Source organism: Lutjanus erythropterus, chromosome 2 (assembly GCF_056507025.1).
Source record: "Lutjanus erythropterus isolate fLutEry1 chromosome 2, fLutEry1.hap2, whole genome shotgun sequence".
In the NCBI taxonomy this organism is placed as follows: Eukaryota; Metazoa; Chordata; class Actinopteri; order Lutjaniformes; family Lutjanidae; genus Lutjanus; species Lutjanus erythropterus.
In genome coordinates this window covers 9,832,708-9,855,372 of record NC_139318.1, presented here as the reverse complement: position 1 = coordinate 9,855,372, position 22,665 = coordinate 9,832,708, and the positions used below count along the sequence as shown (strand labels likewise).

General features: G+C 39.9%; 1 protein-coding gene across 1 annotated transcript in view; it reads right to left on the bottom strand.

Annotated features, from left to right (window-relative positions):
• Positions 1-22,665, bottom strand: part of cntn3b (contactin 3b) — a 93,926-nt gene that overhangs the window by 32,468 nt on the left and 38,793 nt on the right. Inside the window, exons 5-11 of the mRNA XM_084727622.1 lie at positions 20,308-20,406; positions 14,635-14,838; positions 8,722-8,824; positions 8,189-8,373; positions 7,678-7,814; positions 3,562-3,691; positions 2,767-2,917 (exon numbers count right to left, since the gene is read on the bottom strand). Coding sequence (XP_084583748.1) covers positions 2,767-2,917; positions 3,562-3,691; positions 7,678-7,814; positions 8,189-8,373; positions 8,722-8,824; positions 14,635-14,838; positions 20,308-20,406 — 1,009 coding nt within the window. The remainder of the gene's footprint in view (positions 1-2,766; positions 2,918-3,561; positions 3,692-7,677; positions 7,815-8,188; positions 8,374-8,721; positions 8,825-14,634; positions 14,839-20,307; positions 20,407-22,665) is intronic.

The window sequence follows — 22,665 nt, the reverse complement described above, 5'->3', positions numbered from 1 at the left end:
CAATTTTCCTGCAGCTATAAGATGTAGCTCCCCATCTGGAGACAACTAAGGAGCCTCGGTGCTGTTTTGACAAGATGCTTGATGCTTGTATTGTTCTCTTTCAGACCTCCTTTTGAATAAGCAGCATGGGGAGTGATTCACACAGCACAAAGTTTCTTCAGTGCGCTGGGATGCTGTGTTGGAGTTGTTCTTCTTCAGTCTGTCCTGCCTGTTGTGTGCGTGCGTGTGTGTGCGTGTGCTACGAATTCTCAACAAGCGTGCATCGACTTGCAGCACGGTTTAGTCACCGTCTTCGCTTCTCTGCTCCCTCCAAACGGAATGATGAAAAATCAGCGGCTGGATTGCTCAGATGTGCCTCTGATTTTCCTTTTTGGACTTCTCCACCTTTTAATTGGCTCTTTAGTGTTGTATGGAATCTTTTCAGCTGCTCAAATTCAGCTCATGGTGTATTCAATAAGAAATCAGAAAGAGAAGAGAAGGCAGAAGACAGACAACAAACTAAATTAAGCACCACTTCATGCCGCTTAAAGTGGTGCTTGAAGTCTGCTCATTGTCTGCATCATGTGCCGTTTCTGGTCGAGTAAGATGACTCTGCTCTCAAATCTGCTGCAAGGTTTTTGTCTTTGCAGCTTTGAATTAAACTCTATTTGCATGTCGTGATGAAGCAGAACATTTTTACCTTTAAAGGAGAAATCTGTAATATATTTAGTGTAATAAACCAAAAGATGAAGATGATATTTCATCAGAGATCAAGGAAACATGTTAAGATGAAATTCTCTGACAACAACGCTATAGCCCCTTGGAAATTTTCTATTTCAGGACGAAATTGCTGTTTTTGTTTTGCCTGTTTCATGTTAATTAGGGTTAAAATTAATGCCGAATGTTTGCAGAATGAGTAAGTGTGTGTTTATGACTCCAAAGAAATCATCAGTAATCTTTTAGAAACCATGGATGTTTATTACAGTTAAATTGAGAAATATGTTAATGGACTTTGGCAGGCAGTGAGACAGACAGTCACTGACTCCAACTCCAGAGTGTGTATTGCCTGAGCAGTGGGCTTTTGTTTTCAGGATAATGGACTTAACTTTACGTTGACAGACAACTTACAGTTATAAACAACTGATCAACTTACAGTGGAGAACTTATCGTTGGTTGTTATTGTCCATTTACAATGCTGCAGTGTTCCTGCAGCCTGTCTGAACATCCCTGAGTCTGGAGCAGGGCAGGGGGGAAACTGCTCGCTTCAACCACAGATTTTATATTAAATAGGATTTCAACCTATTCAATATACAGTCTATGGCTCTAACTCGCTATTAGTGCTGCGGGACTCATTTCTGCACATGCAATTGCTACATATTGCTCCTTTAAAGGAGAAATATGTAAGTCCCTAAAAATGAGCACTGCAGTCCAAATAGCACATTGGAACCATAGATGGTATATTAAATAAGTTGAATCTCTATTTAATATATGATCTGTGGTTGAAATGAGTTGCCCCCCCCCCCCCCCCCCCCGACCCCTCCTCCCCGGACTCAAAGTTCAGGCAGGCTGCAGCACATTATACTTTACACTATACTGTTTATACCTGTCAGTTGTCCGTCAATGTAAAGCTAAGCCTTTTATCCAAAAAACAAAAGCCCAGTGCTCTGAATCTGCACATGGCTGCCTGACCGACTGCCAGACTCACTTAACATATTGATCAATTTAAAGTCTGCGTAAAGGAATTCAGTTTTCTTCTAAACACATTACACATGTGAGAAAATAGTTCCTGAAAAGAATTATGCCATTATGTTGTTCACAGTTTCCGTGTTCAGTTTTTTTTTTTAGGCGAACCTGAACTATGGCTCGGGGATGCAATGCCATGGTCCCCCAACACTATATAAAGCCTCGCAAATGTACTTTCAGCAACTCTTCCAGTTAAAATCAGCCCAGCAGTTTCTACTAACCTCCTTTACAATAACCTGACAAAGAAGAAAAAAATACCCTCATAGCAGTGTTTACCACTTCAGACATGTCCCCAGTGTTTCAGAGCTGAGAAAACTGCTCAGTTTTTCATGAGTTTGAGACCTAATTTTATGTACTTGGCGATCTTTTTAATCATGTTTCTTTGGTGTGACAAACTCAGAACACACATTTATTATTGCTTTACACAGACGTCAACCGTGATAAACATTTACTCCTTTTAAAAATGATTCATGATTTCTTATGACTCATTCTGCAAAAAATTTGGCATTCATTTCAGCTCTAATAAACGTGAAATGGGAAAAAAGAAACAGTTATTCTGGACCCAAATGGAAATTTCAAAGAAGAGCGTGCCGGCTGAAGCATTGTGGTTGGAGAAGCCTTAGCATATTTCCTTATTCTCTGATGACACATTATGAAGTTAGTACAGTAAATACATCACATATTTTTACTTCAACGGCAGGTGCAACAGCTTTTACGTTTGAATTCCTTCCTCTCTCTAAAAGCAGACAGACTTTATCTTGACTCCATTTGCTAATCTTTTATCTTCTTAAATATTTCATGCATGCAGTGTTGATAGGACCAGCGAGCATCTTCATCCTTCACACCAAGCTATTTGCACATGAGGGGGGAATGTGGTATATTAGCCATGTGCAATTTTCCTGGCGGGTGCCCTGCTCTCATTCTCCTCATTAGCCTTTCCCTTTATGCACCTGCACAAATGCCATATACACTATTCAAACAAGTCGTCTCGCAGCGAATGTGAATAAAAGCAGCTAGGAATATGCACTTGGACTTTTATCCTACCTTTCAGTTCGCTGCAGGATCTCATTCCCTTTCTTCCACAGGCTAATTGCTGGGGGCGAGGCCTGAGGCTTGCATTCAAGAGTGACTTCACTGCCTGAGCGAGCTTTTAGCAAGGCCCTTAATGGACTTTTGGAGAAACTGGGAGGTGAAGCTGTGTTGATGGGAGGAGGAGGGAGAGACAGAGAAAGGCGTGAGATTAAAAAATAAAGGCAACCTGAAGCAGATCAGCTTCGCCGTGCTGACATCAACTCTCCTTCAGCAGTGATCGCGGCTCAAAATCTCAGCATGGACTCAACAGAAATGCCTATTGGGCTCGAGGCTTTGGATCCACCTGCCACCCCACCCTTCAACTACACACACACACACACATATACACACATACGCCTGCAAAATCCACCCACAGGTTTCAGCTGTTGCCCACACTCATCATTTCATTTTGTCAGCCATCATTTTTGCCCCCCAAGTGTCGTCACATGTATCAAGCCACTCAGATGGAAGCCATCAAAGCTTTGCAAATAAATCAATACCCCATCTACATGAGAAAGCATGCACAATGCCACAAAGCAATGCGTTTGTAGTACCCAAATCAATATGATGAAACGAGTGAAAGTAAAATGAGACACTCCATCAGATTCATATTTTTTTTGCTGGCAGAGCCCATAGTGACATCAAATGAGTCTGCAGACTGATTGCTGAGAAGCGCTATATAGCAGACTGCTGGGTTTTATCTTAGGAGATGATCAAACGCACAGACAGATAAGCAGGATAAAAGCAGAGGGAGGGATGCAATCTTACCTAACACCATTAGTTGGGCACTGGAATAAATAATGCCATGTTTGTTTTCAGCCACACACTGATACATCCCGGAATCTGACAGGTTTAATGCAGCTATAGAAAGAGCCCCGTTTTCGATTTGTACCCGGCCCTGCGGAGGAAAGAGAAAACAGTTCTGCATATCTATTGCAAGGCCAGTCTATTATGTCCAAAAGCACAGCAGCAATTACTGGTGCACCATGAAAGGAGGAGGACAGCAGGAGAGGAGAAAAAGAGGGGGGGGGGGAAACGCCTAAAGAGCCTTGTGGCATTCTAGGTATGTTCGGCTTGTAATGGGGGAACAGATGAGGAGGCAGTGGTGGAAACTGCTAACCTGCATCTTAGATACACCGAAACGGAGCAATGTTGACAATGGCACCAGCAGCATATTAAAAAGTCATTTATTTTCAGCGGCTGCTCAGTTGGAAAAATTCTGATGACAGCTTGGATGATGACTTACAGTGATTTTTAACCCAATGATCTAGTCAGAGATCCTCAGTGCCGCAGGGAGGGTGACTTCTCACAGTGTTCGTTACAATGTTAATTATAGAGGCTGCTTACACCTCATACCAACATGCCTCCGGGGTGATCCGATCACAGGTGGACAGCTGTGCGCAGGTGTGAATGAAGCCAAGATGCATTGAGATCCACTTGCTCATTCAGAGGAGACCTGGGCCGTATGTAAAGACATTCTTTTAGCAGTGTGTATGCAAATGTTTCCTGGGTCACACTGCAGTACGACGTTGTTTCATAGACATGTAGACGCCGCATCGGCCACTTCGGCCAGCTGCTGCGGTACGGCAACATCGGCGCCATACTTGACTGGACAAGAATGGCCTGTGAACAAATGTTTCCGGTGTTTGTTCACAGGCCAGTCTTGTCCTGTCCAGTATGGCAGCGACACTGACGTACAATCCAAAGGCAAATGTGGCGTCTGTTATTTGGTTCAAATAATGCTTATCAGTCAGGATAAGCAGCAGATGTTTGTGAACCAGCTGTCTGTTTCAACTGTAAAGTCCCTTAAAAAACATGCAATTTTGGGAATTACCGAGTGAAGACAACTTTGAGAAACTGTCTACAACAGATTCTTAATCACTTGGGCCCTCTTGTAAATTCAGCGTTAAATTTAAAACAAGTTTTTTATTTCCTTGTAAAAAAACACTGTCAGTCGCCACATCACTTTACTAGTAGCTACTCCTGTCCTGTTCTACCTGATTGTGCACATTTAGAAGCTTTTTGAGCACACAGTTTCTACTGATTTCAACATTTACATTAAATTTATAAAAGTAGACAACATTTTATTAATGGTAAACATTTTGCAAATACAATAAAGAGTAACCAAACATACGTATTCAGAGCTGTCCACTTGTCTATGGATCACCCAAGGCTCATGTTAATACCAGGTGTAAACAGGCTGATAGATACATATAGAAAGCTGGAGCTTTATAGAACATGTTAGTGAAATACAAACACACTTTACCACATAAACACTGCTGATCTTCAGAGTGAATCACGTCAAACTTGGATTTGTTGCATGTTTCTACAAATAATTACGTTTTTCCTTTGCTTGTGCTCCAACACATATTGGTGTATTCAGCAGCAGCGAGCAGTGAAAACAGTCATACAGTGTCTACAGGAGGGTCTGAAGGGAGTTAAGTCAAGTTTGAGTAAATTTTGAGGAGTTTTTCCACTTTTGTTGCTTTGTCTGCACACCAGCAAATCCATTGCACTCCAGCAGCTGTACATATTGTACATTTAGCCGTCACAAGTGGAGAAAACAATTGTACAATGTCTACGAGAGGGTCTGAAGGGAGTTTGGTTAAGTTTGAGTAAACTCTGAGGAGTTTTAACAAAAAACCTGCACCAAAAACTGGAGGTATGGAGTTTGAAATATGTGGACAGCTAGCAGTATTGTGAAAAGATGCTACTGGTTGCATTTCAGACAGAAAGCAAATTTTCACCTCACGTCATTTGTACAAGTTTGACCCCTGGAACATTTGTGCTTATTTGCTCAAGCAAGCTTGGCAAAAACTCCAAAAGGCCACTCCACCAATTTTAAACATGTCATTAGAAAAGTCTGAAGATGTTGTCTTGGGACGCATTTAGATTAAATGTCAGAAGCACTAGAGGTATGGATTTGAAACGTGAGCATCTACCAGTGTTAGGAAAAGATGCTATTCTTTATCTTATTTCCCTACAGTCTCTTTTCTTTTTCCTTTCTCGTCTCTTTATATTTATGCAGCACATTTGTAAAGCCTGAATATATGCGCAAACTTTTCACTCATGTTGAAAGATTTTCATCTCGCTTCTTTGGCATCAATTCACATCAATTTGTGATGTGTCTTTCCATTCATTTGGTATGCAATCTTGCATAAATTTGCCCCGAGTTCTGTTTGAAAACACCCCACTTACACTTCAGGATAAGTTAGGATGGTGTAAATGCACATAAAATGCATCATGGTTAGAATGTGAGATCAGCCAGCATGTCTGAAGGTGGTCTCGTTTACACTGTGATCAGATCTCAGATAGATGTCGATTCAATTTGTAGAGTGAACACATTCTCAAGAAAAAAAAAATCTACCCAGGTAGTTGAAGTGTCACAAGACTCTTCCTGCTGGCTCAAGTAGAAACTGGCAAATCTCCCCTTGAAAAAGTCATTTAAAAATGTCACAATTTGGGTAGAACTGAGAGAACATATTTATATCAGGTGTAAATGCAAAGGCCTGTGGATCAGATGCCATCATCCAGATAATGTGTACAGATGCAATTGATACCAGGTGTAAATGAGATCTAAAAGTCAGGAATCTTCTGCCCCCTTTTTCAATCTGTCTGCAACATTAAAATGATGAGCACAGTCACAAAATCACCTGAATTTCATGAATAGTTTTTCTAACTTGCAAGTGGAAAATGGACCAGAGGTTGATTCTAGTTATCAAAAGCCATTTGTGATACAGAACACCAGAACAGGATAAATTCACAGTTTTTTTTTTTGATTTAGCGCAACTCATTAGCAGATCTAACTTGCTGTGTTATTTCTTCAAATCGAGGAGACATTTTAAGCAACACCAAATCTGTGAAAATGATATTATAGACACCAATTTTCTAACGCGAGAGAGAGACAGGTCTCAGACGAGCTTCAATGCTTCTTAACATTCAGTGTTTTTGGACCAGAAGAACTTTTTCTTAGATCTAAGAAAAGTAGTGACAAATAGAAGAATGCAAAAGTGACAGCCTGTCCTCACCAGAAAAATGTGCATGTTGGTCGAAAGTGCAAGTGGCTTATTCGACTTGATATGTCCTTTTAATGTTAGGTGGTGCCCCCTGGCAGACGTTGCAAGTGTGACAGGAGAAGTATAAGGAGCGAGAAAGTTAACATTTGCAGGAGGTGGAGTGCATGGATGGCTCAAACAAGCACAGGACTTTCATCCCGAAGACCGGGCTTCGAGTCATGTGCGAAACAAAACTTAACATAAAGAGTAATGTAGAGTAACTTCTGGACTTGAAGTCTGTCATGCAATGTAGTATTTTTTTGTAGTATTTTTATTTTAACCCAAGTCAAGATCTTGTCCTAAACCTAACCAGGTACTTTTTGTGCCTCAATCTAACCAAACTGCGACCACTTTAAAATGTAAACGCTGTGTGTAACATTACATGAGTTATGTTGTCACACAAGTTCCGTCACTTCCACCACATGACATATGTAATGTCATTATTTTAATCCAGACCATGATCTTTTCCTAATTCTAACCAAATATTTTTTTTTTTTGCCTAACCCAAACCAAATTGCGACCATTTTACACTGTAAACCATGTGTGTAATTTCATGTAACTCACATGACTTACGTAACATAGTTAAGATCCGGTGAGCATGTCGCTGCCAGTACTGTCCACTGGTAATATATGATGTTTTGTGAGTAACTGACAAATGTTTGGTCTGAAAACACTTACAGTTTTTTCAAGTGTGTGGAACTCTTCTGGAGGAATGAAAACCATACTTCCAAAAGATATTCTTTCATGTTTCTCTACACATTTATTCAGGTTTTCCTTTTAATTTTTCACTCATTTGTTCCACAGTAAGAAATGTAACAGATCTCCATACCTCTGGCATGAGTTGGTCCCCGTTCTTCAGCCAGCTGTAGGACGGTTTAGGCTTTCCATTGGCCTTACACTCCCAGAAGAGGTTCTCCTCGATGGACAGAGCCGTGTCCGTCATTGTCTGGAGCCAGTGAGGTTTAGCTAAGAATAAATGAGAGGATTACCTCTTTAAAACATGTGGTTTAATTAATAAAGAACTGGATTAGCAAAGAGTGGTATCAGAAATCAGAAAGCTGTTGAAGCAGCCTTGCATTAAATCATCAAAGTTTACACTCAACAAGTGGATTATCAGAAATGTGGAATTCAGGTCGGCAAAAAGATTTGAATATTGACTGGAGCCTCAAAAATAATATTCACTTTTTACTTCTCGAGCCTGGATCCAGAGCATGTCATAAAAAACAGGTTTCTATGAAACAAATGAGATTAAAGCTGCTGGTCACATGCATGTTTCCTGTACAAATGTGGATATATGTCACAGACACACAATGTAAACGCTGTCTCTATGGTTCACTAACCGTGGAATGAAACGCGACCCCGTGCCGCGTTTTTGCCTCGCCGATTCTCCGCCATACATTCGTACGTCCCCGCGTCCTCCTGCTGGAAATTGGGGATTTCCAGGACGGCGTTTGAATTCTTCATCTTGACTTTGCTGGGGAACGGGATGCCGCTGGTTCTCCTCCAGCTTATTTCTGGGACGGGGCTGCAAAAAGACGAACAAAAAGTTCCCATGGTGGCAACTGTCAGTCGCAGTGATCAAAGTCTGATTAAGCGCGGAAAGAAAAGCGGTTGAAGCGGCAGCCTTGTGAATTATTGTTCCTCTACAAATCAAACTGTGATCGCTCAGATTTCCGAAGCTCTTAAAAGAACTTTGATTTCTGCTCCCTTGTCTTCTCATGCTGCGGCCCTTGCTCTCATATGGATTGATGAATCGGAGAATGAGTAATGTTACGCTTGTGCATTCTTAAATCATCTTGACTAGCACTATGCATGGATGAGCCTACAGCTTATTTCACACACATACACACACACACACACAAGGCTGACTTACTTTCCCAGAGCGAAGCATTCCAGTTTCACCACCGATTCCTTCGCAGCTGGAACCGAATCGGGGAAATGAACTTCTATTTTGGGTTCATATTCGCCCATTACTCCTACAAAAGGGAGACAATAGATGACAAGCTTTTTACATCAATGATTAACAGCACACATTACACACAGGTTGGATCAAAGAGAGAGCGGTAACACGATGGGACAGCTAACAGAGAGGTCTTTATGCGCCAAAGCAAGAGTGACCACTGAAGGGCTGCTAAAGAGGAGTCAAATAATCAGAGGTGGCTTATAAAAGATTCAGAGAACACATCAGGGAAAAGACTTGCTTAGTAGAGATTTATCACCTGTGGCAATGTGACTTCATTTATGACTGTATTTATATTCACATCACTAGAACGGGTCAAAGACTTCTGCACAGAGATAGTAGTGTGCCCTTTACTATTACCAATTACAACCCCAGTCTGGCAGCAGGAGCTGATTTGGGGTCCAGTGCATGTTTTCAGATTAAAGGTCACTAAAGACTTTGAAAAGCTGTGATAAGTGCGAGCATCTTACACAACATACAGAAAACGGAGTTGCATCTCCTTCAATATACTGTCAGTGTTTAGTCAGTAATGATCTGTGACATTTTCCCGTAGAGGAGCGTCTCTGATTGATACAAGATGACGGTAATCCAAAGTATAAATCAGCTCATGAGAGCTTTGACATTTTTGTGTTTTATGCTTCCAACCAATGGTTTGATTGGAATAATGGGCTGAATAAACAGGCATACATCTGAGGCTAATAGAAAAGTCTGAATCACATCATATAAGGCGTCTGGAATTCATAGCTTTATTACTGTTTAACTAATTATTCATTGATGCTTTATTAATTAGTTATAAGCCATTAATAACAAAAACTTGTAGTTATAAAAAAGCTGGTGGATGGAGTTTAACCTCTCTATTTGTAATAATGCTGATTTAATTGTTGGCAATCCATTGTTAAACACACAATATAACAAAACAATGTATTTTAATAATATCATGAAGTCGTGTGAGCTCATGGGAGTTGTTATCTTCACTGTAATTCATAGCTTTGTTTATGTTTAACTAATTATTTATTAATGTTTAATTAATTAGTTATAAGGCATTAAAAACACAATTTTTTCAGTTACAAAAAAATTTGTGTAGGTGGTGTTTAACCTCTCTGTTTGTAATAATGTTGTTATAAACATGGGTAATCTATTGTTAAACACACAATATGTAAACCAAACAAAATATTTGTTTAATGACATCATGAGGTAGCATGGGATCATGGGAGTTGTTATATTCACAGTTAAACAACCACAACAACTGATGAAAATCTATCTGACATGACCCTGGAAGAAGTCATATTCATGGATGAGGTAATATTATAGTTTCACTCACATTCATGTTGGACTGCTTGCTGACATATATCCTGTGTTTTTCCATAAGTTATAGCAACTAGTTACCAACAGCGAGCAGGAAATGCACCCTTACTTTGAATAAATTAGGGATTTTTCTGTGTTTGAACATTGTTGGGATAATGTCAGTACACACCTCAACAAAATATATAACATAAGTCCAGCATTTTTAGACATTTTAATGCAAAAATGTTATAGCTTTAAATTGTCATGTGTCTCATTTTCTATTAAGCCATCAAGTTCTACAGCTATATGAGTTTATTAGAATACCTGTTAGCTAACACCATGGCATCAGCTACAACAATTATATATATATTATATACACATTATACATTACTGACAGAGATCCATCTTCCAATCATTACACATTACAAATAAAAGGGGTCATGTATGGTTCTTTAATATAGTTTATTGTATTATTTTATTGTTTTCTTGATGATTATGTTCGCTTCTGATGTACACTGCTTGATCAGAAAAATACTAGTTTCTTGTCATTTAAGTCATAAAGTCATTGATATCTGTGGTCCAGATAAATCTACTATAAGCATAAAGGGTGTCTTATAGTGAGTGGTACCATAAGCACATCACAGTCTGACCACACTGTGTGACTGAGAAGAAAAACACAGCAGCACAGCAGCAATGATTTGATTTGCACATCAAAAGACAACCAGGCTGGTTGTTATTAAATTATTATTATATTAGGATATTATCATATATATAAATACACACATATATATATATATATATATATATATATATATATGTGTGTGTGTGTGTGTGTGTGTATATATATATATATATATATATATATATATATACACATTTCAGAATTTAAATGAGTGTACGTGTGAATCTGGTTGTACCACGTTGTTGAAATGTAATGAGATGCTGTTCAAACAAACAAACACAATATCTATCAGGACTGAGCAATTAAGTGTTTGTAAATTGAAAATTTCTATTTGAAAGAGGGCAGTTTTCAAATTGCATGAGCAGCAATTTAATTTATAACTTCATCATTAAGCTAAGTTATCCTTTATTGATTCCCCATAGGGAAATTAGTTCTCTGCATCTGCGTTTAACCCAGAAGTATTTGGAGCAGTGGGCAGCCACTGTGCAGCACCCGGGGACCAACTCCAGCTCTAAGCCTGTGGCTTGGTCAAGGGCACTGCCAGGAGAAATTAACCTTAACACATTGCTTCTGATGGCGGGGGAAACCGGAGCAGCTACAGGAAACCACGGAAACACACGGGGAGAATATGTGAAGTCTATACAGAAATACCAGCTGGGAATCAAACCCAGGACTTCCTTGCTGGGAGGCAACAACGCGAATCACTGAGCCACCATGCTGCCAGTTATACATGTCTGAACACAATTATATGATTACCAAAATGCAAAAAACACAAAACAAAAAAGAAATAATGGCTGTGGTCTGAAAGAAAGGCCAAACACCACACCACACTATCATTTTTAAAATAATAACTGCGTCCTTTTACTGTTTATAAATGACAAACGGGCACGTCTTCTGCTACATGGACAATCTAGGTGATTTCCTCATGTCGATATCAGACAGGTTAGCAGTTAGCTTGGCAACTGTAGATCTCCGTCGAGCAGAGCTGTCAGAATGTCCCAATTAAACCTCTAACCACATCATTTCATCGTTTGAAACTTAATGCTCTGAACTGAGATGCCAAGCATTTACAGCAGCTCATCACGTCAGTCTGTGACAGCAACATTAACGTCAGCTCAAGCAGTTTAAGTGCAGAGCTGTCAACACTATCATTAGGTGTCATCAGTCCAATATCAAAACACAGGCAGGTGTGACTTATCAGCAGCTTCCCATTACAGCTTGCTGAAGATGTAGCTGGTATTAATTAATGTAACACCACTTTAAATCATATCTGAGTATTATTAAATAGAGTAAAGTAAACCAATAATGTAATATTTAAAAAAAACTGGGAAATATTTCTTGCAAACATTAGGTAAGTTTGCTTAGGCAATCACTTTTCTCTGAGTGACTAGCTTAAAAGACAAGTGCATTATTGTTATTATACTATTGCCATGGGTTGGGTGATCATTTTACATGGAGGACCACATGAGAAATTGATCAGGCTACCATGAGACACAAATGATATAAGGTTTAAATAGTGGCCAGATCCTTAATGGAACAGAATAGTCAGAATTGTTCTATATAGGGCCCGTCTGCTGTTGGTCGCCCTTGTCAGGAGATAAATTATGGACAAATATTTTGTTGGCAATGTCCAAAACTTGATTTTTTACAGTGTACCTTGCATGCTGCATACAGGTTGCCATGATAGTGGCAGCAAAAGTAAGTAGAAGAACAACAACATAAACAGCATGAATGAACAGAATTGAGTGAAAAGAAAAGATACAGTTCATTATCATTACCAATGAACACAGCACTGACTCCTTTCAAAATAATGTTCTCTTAATCGTTTAATGGTCAGCAAAATGTTACTGTCTCTGCTAGATATTTAATTTTTTGGTATTTTCATGATGACCTTGCAGGCCACATAAAACCTTTAAGCGGGCCACATCCAGCCCAAAGACGCATTTTGCCCAGGTCTGTTGTAGGCCTACCTTGTTTACCAATTTTTGTAGAAACAGGAAAAGTTTATCATTATGCTTAGTACAGTCATGTCTTGTTTAATACAGTGGTTCTCAACTTTTTCGAGTTGCTACCCTCCCAGAATAATCAGGTTAGTGCTGGCGAGCCCATCAGTCTACCTGAGATTGTGCAGGGATTACTGTTTAACACCTGAAACTCATCTTTTCGAGTGCTTGTCCCTTATGTTGAAGGTCATTTGGGCCTGACATCACTGACAGCTGCTTCCGGGGTCCGATTCCATGGTGCTTGGGTGCCCCTGTAGCTGAGCTGGTACAGGATGGTAGAGGCATTGAGGCTATGTTTGGTTCTTTGCCATGACCCTGGTTAGATTCCAGCCCGCAATATCATACACTCTCTCTTCTCCCACTTCTCCCTCCCTTCCTGTCTATCATCAGCTGGTTCTCTATATAATAAAGGTGAAAGAAGCCCAAAAAATTCAGTGCTGCTTGTCAAAATATTTTATTTTATTTTGTAAATTGTCACGCGACCCTCTTGTGCAGACCTGTGCAAAATGCAGCCCAGAGGCTGGGTGTGGCTCATGTGGCCTCTAAGGTCATCACGGAAATACCAAAAATTAAAAATCTAGCAAAGACAATCAATAGTATTTTGCTGACCATTAAACTATTATCAGACCTTTATTCTGAAAGGGCTCAGTGTTGTGTTCAATGGTAATGGTAATGAACTGTATCTTTTATATTAAACTGTAACTCTATTCACTCACTGATGCACATCCATGTTGTTTATGTTGATCTTCTGCTTTTGCTGCTACTATTGTTGCTACCTGTATGCGGCATGCAAGGTACACTGTAAAACATCAAGTTTTTGACATTGCCAACAAAATATTAGTCTGAAATTTATCACAGTGCTCCATACAGAACAATTCTGACTATTTCATTATCAGAGATCTGGCCATTATCAGGGCCTTATATCATTTGTGTCTGGCCCAAGGCAGCCTGATCAATTTCTCATTTTGCCCCCCATGAAAAATAATTGCCCAACCCTGCTCTTGTGTGTACCGACATCCAGTTTGAGAACCAGTGATTTCAGACAAGATAGTCTTTTTGACTGTTATTAAATTTCAGAATGCAATCACTTTGTGGAAGTAAAACCCATGTAACTATACATCTCCAAGTGTCTGTATATTTCATTCTAACATTGTTATTTTATTAAAATTACAAAACACAAAAGAGTTCTGAGTTTTTCTACACTGAATGGCAATGCCAACGTTTTTCTAGTTGTTTTTTTACACTGTTACAAAGCTAAAACCAAGCTTTGATCTAAAACCAAGGAAATGCTTTGAAGAATATCAGACTGAAATGTTAGCAAGCATGTCTATTCACCTGGTGCTTCTGCACAGTTTCAGATTAAGTTTAGGCTACACCAATAGTAATGTTGGCTATTACACTATTTGTAGAATTAGATTCAGCGGTGGCTTTGTCGGATTGTGGGATCCAAACATTTCCAATAACTCCAGAGCATTGTAAAGTCCAAAATACAAAAAAATATTAAAGAAAGATATATGTAATCCTTTCCAAATTGCACACATTTTTATCTAATGCTGCATTCTGCTTATAAAAAGGTTATATTATGTAGACTGCATTTTCATTGCGATCATTATTCTTATATAATTTTTTCAACCAAATTTAGCTTAGTTTCAACAAAATGTGTACTGGGCAATGAGCATTCACAACAAAAGACCAAAATATGCTGAAATAAAGTTTTGGTAAACATGAAGTATTTCTAATACCAGACTAACATTATTTTAAATGAAAAGCCACGAATGATATAAAGGTAAAAATTTCGCCAAACTGTATCTTTTGACTGACACAATAAACTGTACAATGCAGTTTAAAAGAATTTACCGTCACTTCTGAGGACCAGTGGTGTTGGAGAGCTGAGCACCTTCTCCCTGGTGACAGTGTTGTTGACCACACAGGTGTAGTTGCCAACATCTGAAGGCTCCACTTTTGCAATGTAGAGACTTCCCGTCTCTTGAGAGACGAATCTGCGACTGTCTTGCTGGACAAAGTATGGGTATTGATTGAAGATCCACGCAAATGTCAGCTCTGGAATAGAAAGGGAAACAGTTCAACTTAGAAACTGTCAATCATTCAAAGCACATCTGATTCCACACATGCAGTATTAGATAGATTGACCTGTGTGGCTGGGATGGCTGAACTCAAAGAAAAGCACCCCACTGTGGCCTAAAAAAGTTAGTATATCACATCACTTTCCTTCCCTTATCTCAGTTTCCTTGGGAAGAGATACCGTGGCAAATGTAATAGCAATCAGTGCAGAAGAAATGGCAGACCTAAGGAAAGGGAGCGAAACAAAATGGATTACAGCGCGTCAGTGGCCCTCCCCTGACACATGGCCTCCATTCCCCGGGTCCCTGAGTGCCTCGGATGGTTCGTGGGTGGCACGAACGAGTGGATGGACGGATTGAGGGATGGACGGATCGACGTATGGAAGTAGGAATATGTTGCGATGCCCCCTCACGATCAGCAGGTCTACCATAAGAAAGGAGAGACCTGTCATGATGAATTACCATGTCATTTCGAGAAGCGCACACTGCACAGATTTGCAAGAGGGAAGAGATGCTGTGTGTAATCTACCACTTCGGAGGTGAGGGGCTCAGAGTCAAAAGGTGTATGCAACGACTGTCAATCATATCTGGTGCACCCCCGAGGGAGCGGGCCTCCTGGCTTCGGATGGGATCGAGCGTCCGAGCTGGGTGCAGCGATGCAGATACAAAGCGCCTTCTGATTAGGCAAGCATGAGCCACATAGTCAGAGTCAGCATAACCTCCATCTGAACTATGTGACTTTAATGAGCAGTGATGTTGCCAAACAATTGTAAGTCAAATGAAGAGCGGTAGCACAGCACAAGGGCTTTTATACAACAGAAAAAGTGACTTATGTGCCAAAAAATCCCTTTGGGTAAACAAATGTCTATGATGGAGCATGAAAGAGATTCAGTCACAATGCCTTGTGACAATTTTGTCTTTAATTTATCATATCTGAGTGCGGTACTGCAGGAGAAAGTCAATGAAGTAGAATATAGCAAAAATACTGTGACACTCAAGTGCATCAATCATTTCTTACACTCCCAGTAAATCAGTGAGCTTTACAGGTGCTGGCATGCAGATATTGCCACTTTTTGACAAAGTCTGTTAGCTGTTTCTAGTGTTTTTGTTTATTTAAGCTAACCAGCTGCTGGCTGTAGCTTCAGCTTCTCTATCTTTATCTCCGATGTATGGCCTCTCGTTTAAAGAACACATATTTATCTTCTCAGGTGAACAATTAAAGTATCTTTCTTGAGTCTTTGCATGTACAACAATATCACGATACAATGTTTTTGAATGTGTGGAAGTACATAAATATAAGCTTACAACTAGCAGCTAATTATCTTAGCATAAATACTGTAAATGGGGAAAATGGCTAGCCTGGCTCTGACCTCAGCTCACAACATCCCCCTTTTAGCACTTCTGAAGCTCATTAATTAACACAGTATAACTCCTTCGTTTAACCCGTAGAAAAAATTAAGTGTAAAAATGACAAGCTGTGGGTTTTAGGTGGGTTATGAGAAAGTTACTGCTACAGACCAAAAAGTCAATAGTTGTAGTCCCAGTAAAACTACCAATCATTTGCAATTTTTATACCTTGGCTTTTGTGTGGGTTAAACAAATTACATTGTAATTAATATATTATATATAATACAATATGGTAAGTAATGGCTTGTCACAATATCGTCAATGGAGCATAATATAATAACATAACAAGGTGAAGTGTATTGATATTTTCTTGAACCCCTCATGAGTTTTTCAGGTGCTGGTATGCAGATATTGTCACTTTTGGACAAAGCCATGCTTGCTGTTTCTAGTATTTGTTAAGCCATGCTAACAGCTGCTAAATATAGCTTCAGCTTCAGCATCATTATCTCCAATTTGTGGCTTTTCATTTAAAGAACACGTGTTTAGCTTCTCAAGTGAACAATTACTGCATATTTTTAACAAAAATAGAAATAAGGCGACAGCCAGCAGCTGTTTAGCTTAGCATAAGTTCTATAAATGGGGAAAATGTCTCTGTCTGAAGTTGGCAAAAACCTCTTGTTAGAACCTCCAGAGTTTTCTTATTAACATCATATATCTCTTCTGTTTAAGCCATAGAAAAAATAAGAAAAAAGTAGTGTAAAAATGACCAGATGCAGGTTTTAAATGCTTTATGGGGAAATTACTACTACAGACCAAAAAGTCAATAGTTTTAGTCCTATTAAAACCACAACTTTGGACAGGTTAAACATCAGTGAACTTTAGAGGTGCTTGTATGTTAATATTTTTACTTTTGGACAACTCAAATGAAGAGTGGTAACACAGCGTAGGGGCTTTTATAGCTACAATAGAAAAGGTGACTTATACTCCAAAAAAGCCCTTTGAGCAAACAAATGTCCATGATGGAGCACAAAAGTGATACAATCGCAATAGCTTGTGACAATATTGTCTTTAATTTATCATATCTGAGTGATGTGATAATGGCCACGGCGGTGGAAGAGAAAGCTTTTGCAGAATTCAAAGTCGATGAAGCGTGTTGAAAACCAGAAGGGATGCCTTATAGGTGTTAGATAAACTTCAGTGGAGTTCAAGGTTATGCAGCAAATCGATGCTTTCAAAATTCAAGAGAGAAAAAGGAAAAGAAGGGAGGGAGAGATGAGAGAAAGTAGAGAGGGAGAAAGAAAGAGAGCCAGAGAGGGAGCAACAGGGCGAGAAAGGAAGAAAGGAACAGCGGGCTTACTTTCATTCACTTTTGAAAATGTGAGAAAACACAATAGCGCCACGGTTACACCAGCCAACCGCATATAAGCCTATGTCAGAGGAAAGCTGTCAAACTGTATTTCACACAAAGTACTCTGACCCATTATCCCATAGACCAGCTGTACAATGCACTGCGCTACAAACTGTTCTCTTGTGAAGGAAATTGGTTGTTCCAATGTGCAAGCTACTGTATCAAGAGGGAGAAAAGCTACAGTAGGCAGCAGCCATTGTCCATGTCCTAACATTTTTGCACACACTCAGAGAAGTGGAGTACTATGCATCTTTATCTCCACTCTGGCTCTCATTTAAACAACATTTAGCTTCTCAGGTGAACAATTAATGCATCCATTCCTGACTGTGTTGAGGAACATAAATATAAATCTACAGGCCTCATATGGCACAGTGGTGCTTGCTTTTTTAATTTAAAACTATCATAGTATAAAGAACACACCACCATATGCATAAAATCTGTATTAAACTTTACTTTTTTGGCAGTCAGAACAGTGACGGTAATAAAACTGCCATCTAGCAGTCAGGGGTTTAAACAAAACATAAAATGCACTTTTGCTGATGATACAATATTTTTGAGAATCAATACAGTATTGCAGACCATAATATTGGGATATTTTCTTACACCACTTTTAAATCAGTGAGCTTTAGAGGTGCTCGTATGCTGATATTATCACTTCTGAACAAAGCCATGCTAGCTGTTTTTAACACTCAGCACTTTTTTGAATGTGTGGAGGTATAGAAATATAAGGCGTCAGCCAGCAGCTGGTTAGCTTAGCATAAATGCTGGAAATGGGGGAAACAGTTAGCTTGGCTCTGTCCAAATTAAAACCTAATGTTAGCGCTCATAAAGCCCACTAATTATCACAGTAGATCTTTTCTAGAATAATTAGGAAAACTGAAGTGTACAAATGACAATCTGCTGATGAGAAAGTTACTACTAAAAACCAGTTAATAGTTGTAGTCCAGCACATAATCCCCTGTGAAACCACAATTTTTTGTTTTTATTCAGGTTGAACAAATAAGATTTACCATGTAAGTAAATTAACTTTAGAGGTTCTCATATCTAATACTGTAACTTTTGGACAGAGCCATGTTAGCCATGTCATCTTTGTGCTAAGTGAAACTCTCAGCAAGAAACCAAATACCTTTATTTTCCAAAATGTCAAACTATTACTTTTATTCTGTGGTTTTCAACCTGGTAGTTGGGACCCCTAAGGTGGTTTTGACATACTAAAATAAAATGTTGTTGCAAGCAGCATGGAATAACAATCAGGAAGCTGCTAGCACACAAAAAAACTCTCATTTTGGCACTTTTGTGCCACAATATTGTGCTTAACCAAGCAGCTATAGCCAGTTTTGTCAGCTATCACATGAAAAGACTACTATGGAGCGATGGCTTCTCAGAAAAAAGCATTTCAGCTCAAGACTCGGGCCAACAGGAGACAGGATAGGAAATGGAAACTGTGTCTCAAGGTGGGTCAACTGAAAGTCGGACAGCAGCACTATCAACTTAAGAACGCAATGTTCCAGCATTTCCAGCAGAGCCCCGAGCTCTCACAAAGCTTTGGAAATATCACCATGACTTTCTACAGAATGGGTTTTCTGATTATTTATATTCTGGTGTTGAGAACCACTGTTCTAAAGGACCAGTGCGCAGGATTTAGCAGCATCTACTGGTGAAGTTGCAGATTACAATCAACTCGCCTCACCCTCCCCTTCCAGTTCTTTGCAAAATAGGGTTGGGCTCAGCCTACCATAATTGGCGTATGATGATGTCCACAGTGAAACATTACAATAGACATTGATATCGCTGTTATATTTCTGTTGCATGCTTCAGCAATGAAGCTGAAAAAAAGATGGCAGATTTAAAAACAATTACATGTTTGCGCCTAAATTAAAACATGCTTTCACTGGGCAGTAAATAGTGTGATTAAATAAGCTGTTTTTACTTTAGTTTCCTTGCGCTCTCTGGCACACACACTTCTTATTCATCAGTTCCGAGGGGCTAAGTTCTTATTGGCTTTTTAATCACTAAGATTTTATTGCAGTTTCAGTGGCAAGACTCACCATTTAAATCACGACGGTACGATGGGAGAGGGCTCAGTAGCCAATGATTGTCAGCCACTGCAATGGACGATGGCACTGTTCATCGCCCCAACTCTATTCCAAAACTCGTGAAAAATGTGAAACGCTCTCTCTAGAACCAGTGTTTGTCTTGTCTCCACTTGACTGCTGTAGAAACATGTCAGTGCATGGTGAACTCCGTGGAAGAGGTCCTGCTCTCTCCATAGATATAAAGGGCTCATTCTAAGGTAACAAAAACTATTCATATTTTCAGGTGATTATGCGCTAATGAAAACATACTTAGGAATATTATATTCCTATCTTTCCATATTGTGGCAATAAAACCCCCTAAGTCTCACACACTGGACCATAAAGACCTACTTCAGTAACATATTGCTTTAATTATAATTCGAAAAACTGTCTGAACAAGGAACGAAACACCCAGGTAGGGATTTGCTCCAGTAATATTCAGTATGAAATACATAAGAGGATGATTATTAAGAGCATGTGTACACATAACTGCGTGTAAAAACAGATTAAGCTAGGGGTAAGGGAGTAATCCTTCATCAAAGGTTGCCATGTGAAGCAATTGGAGGCAAGTCCTATGTGTCAGACACAAATGCAGCATACCCAGATATAGCAAACTTACCTCCAGAATAAGCAGGTGGTCCACATAACAGAACCACTCCTTGGCCCTCACGGACGTTGACAGCACTCCTCACCGTCTGAGTTTTGAAGTTTTCAAGATCTGATGAGTCAAGTAAGATGGAAATTGGATTAGACAGCAGCTGAGAAAAAGTAAAATCACCATCATCAAACAGCATAAAACTGAATATCAGGCAGCCCAAAAGTGTGTTTTTATATAGTCCATATTCTCAAGGGTTTCTTTGAAAATGATAGTTTTGAAAAAAAGGAGACATAAGTTTTCCCAAACTCCCTTCACTGATTCACTGAGGCATGTTTTTGATGTTACATTTTGAGCCCTGGGACTTTAATCGGGCATCATTGATTGCCCTGGGACACCTCCTGACAGCCTCCGACGTTTTCAAAGGCATCTAGGGTGCTGATGAAATAGATGGACCTGACTTGGTGACGTTTACCCTGAAACACTACACTTTAACACAGGGAAGAAATTAGGCTGAAATAGGATAAAATGAGCAGGAGGGGAAGGAAACGCTGTGCGCGGACTGAGCAAACACGGGGGAGCGTGCATGACAAATGACAGTTTGCTGTGCCAGCAGCAATAAGTAACATCATTATTAAATGTGGTGTAATCTTGCACTTAAAAGCATTAGCTTCCCCATCAATACTCTCAGCACAATCTATCCCCTGCAAATGAATGAGCAGTTGCTGGCAGACAAAACCTAAACCTGGGATGATAAACCACCCCTGGCTTCATGACTGATGGAGGGAAGCTGCCGCAGTCCGCTCTGTACTCTGTCTGCACCCTCTGGCTAACAGCCTAGAGTAAGCCTTCCAAACACAAACAAAAGAAAGTCAGTGTGACCGATAAGGGAAATTAGGAGAAGGAAGATTATGGAGAGAAGTGGGACAGAGTGTTGGTAAGATTAATGAGCAGCTCTCCGATGACCGCAGTGGAATCAAACAGAGCCAAGTCACGGCAGGACACCGAGGAGGCCACAGGAGGAGATGGCTGACTTGAAATACAGACAGAGGCAATGTCCTTCTGATCTCACCAGGCTGCCTTAGTAAATACAGAGTCCATCTCCTAAAGACATTTACGATTCTGTGGAGCATTGCCGGAGCGAGATTCATATACTTGTTTGATTGAAAAAGCCCGGCATAACAGCAGTTGATAATTATAACTGCAACGCTTTTGGAAGCAGCAGGAGGTGAATCAGAGAGCTACTGATAATTACTTAGTGGACGAGGAAAGGATGACTCCTTCACCGAAGATCGTGCAAAATGGCACAGAAGAGGGTAGAGATGTAGCCGGGCTCAGTGCTGGAGGGGATACGCTGCTCTCTTCTCTGGCCTCTGAGCAGAAGAATAATGGGCTTCACTGGAGTGAACTGACCACACACTGTAACTCTGAGAGCTGGAGGCCAAACTCACTGTAGCTGCAGTGATTCCTTTGTAAGCAGAATCCGTCTCTGCTATACAAGAATGGCTGGCCTAGAGATTACAGTGAGCAACCATTACAGCTCAAAGATGATTGGTCTGGGCAATGGCGCCGGCATATAGACATTTCCCGGTTATAAATTGTGTCCAACAGTGTTCTTGAGCAAAGCTACTTTTTCCTGCTCCGGAGGCCAGACAATACAGCTGTCTCAGTGATTGGTTGCTATTTTAAACAAAGATTCTGCTTTATGAACACTGCACACACCTAAGCAATGGCTGCGAATTGCAAACAGGACAACAAAATTCAACAAGAGCAAGAAAATGTGAGCAGTCAGACCATCATTCCAAAAAAAAGTTGGAAGGCTGTGTATAATATAAAAACAACAGAATGTGATAATCCTTTTCAACACACATTCAACTGACAACAGTACAAAGCTTTCTGAATGTGATGCCAGTGGAGCATTTCAAAGGTACTGGGACGGGGCAACAAAAGACTGGGAAAGTTGTGGAATGCTCAAAAAACACCTGTTAGGACGTTTCCGTGGATAAACAGGTTTATAGTTTTGTTGACTGTACAAATGATATAACAACTCTTTGCAAAACCGTTCTCAATAAGCGCAGCTTGTTTGCACATGATTGCCTGTTTTTGTTAAAGTTTTAGACAGCATCTCAACATTTTTGGAATTACGGTTGTAAGTAGTGGTTAGGGATTACAGGTATGGACTGTGAATGTTGAAGTGCCTAAAATCTGATTTCCTTCTAAAGGCAAGCAGGGGGCAAATTCACTGGTTGCACAAAGAATTCTGATTATATGTACTCTTATGGCAAAATGAACCTTATTAGTTCATTGACAGTTTCTTAGAGTGTGCATGGTCTCAATTGCTAGTTTCAAGTCTTCTTCAATACTACATCATGTCCATTTTGT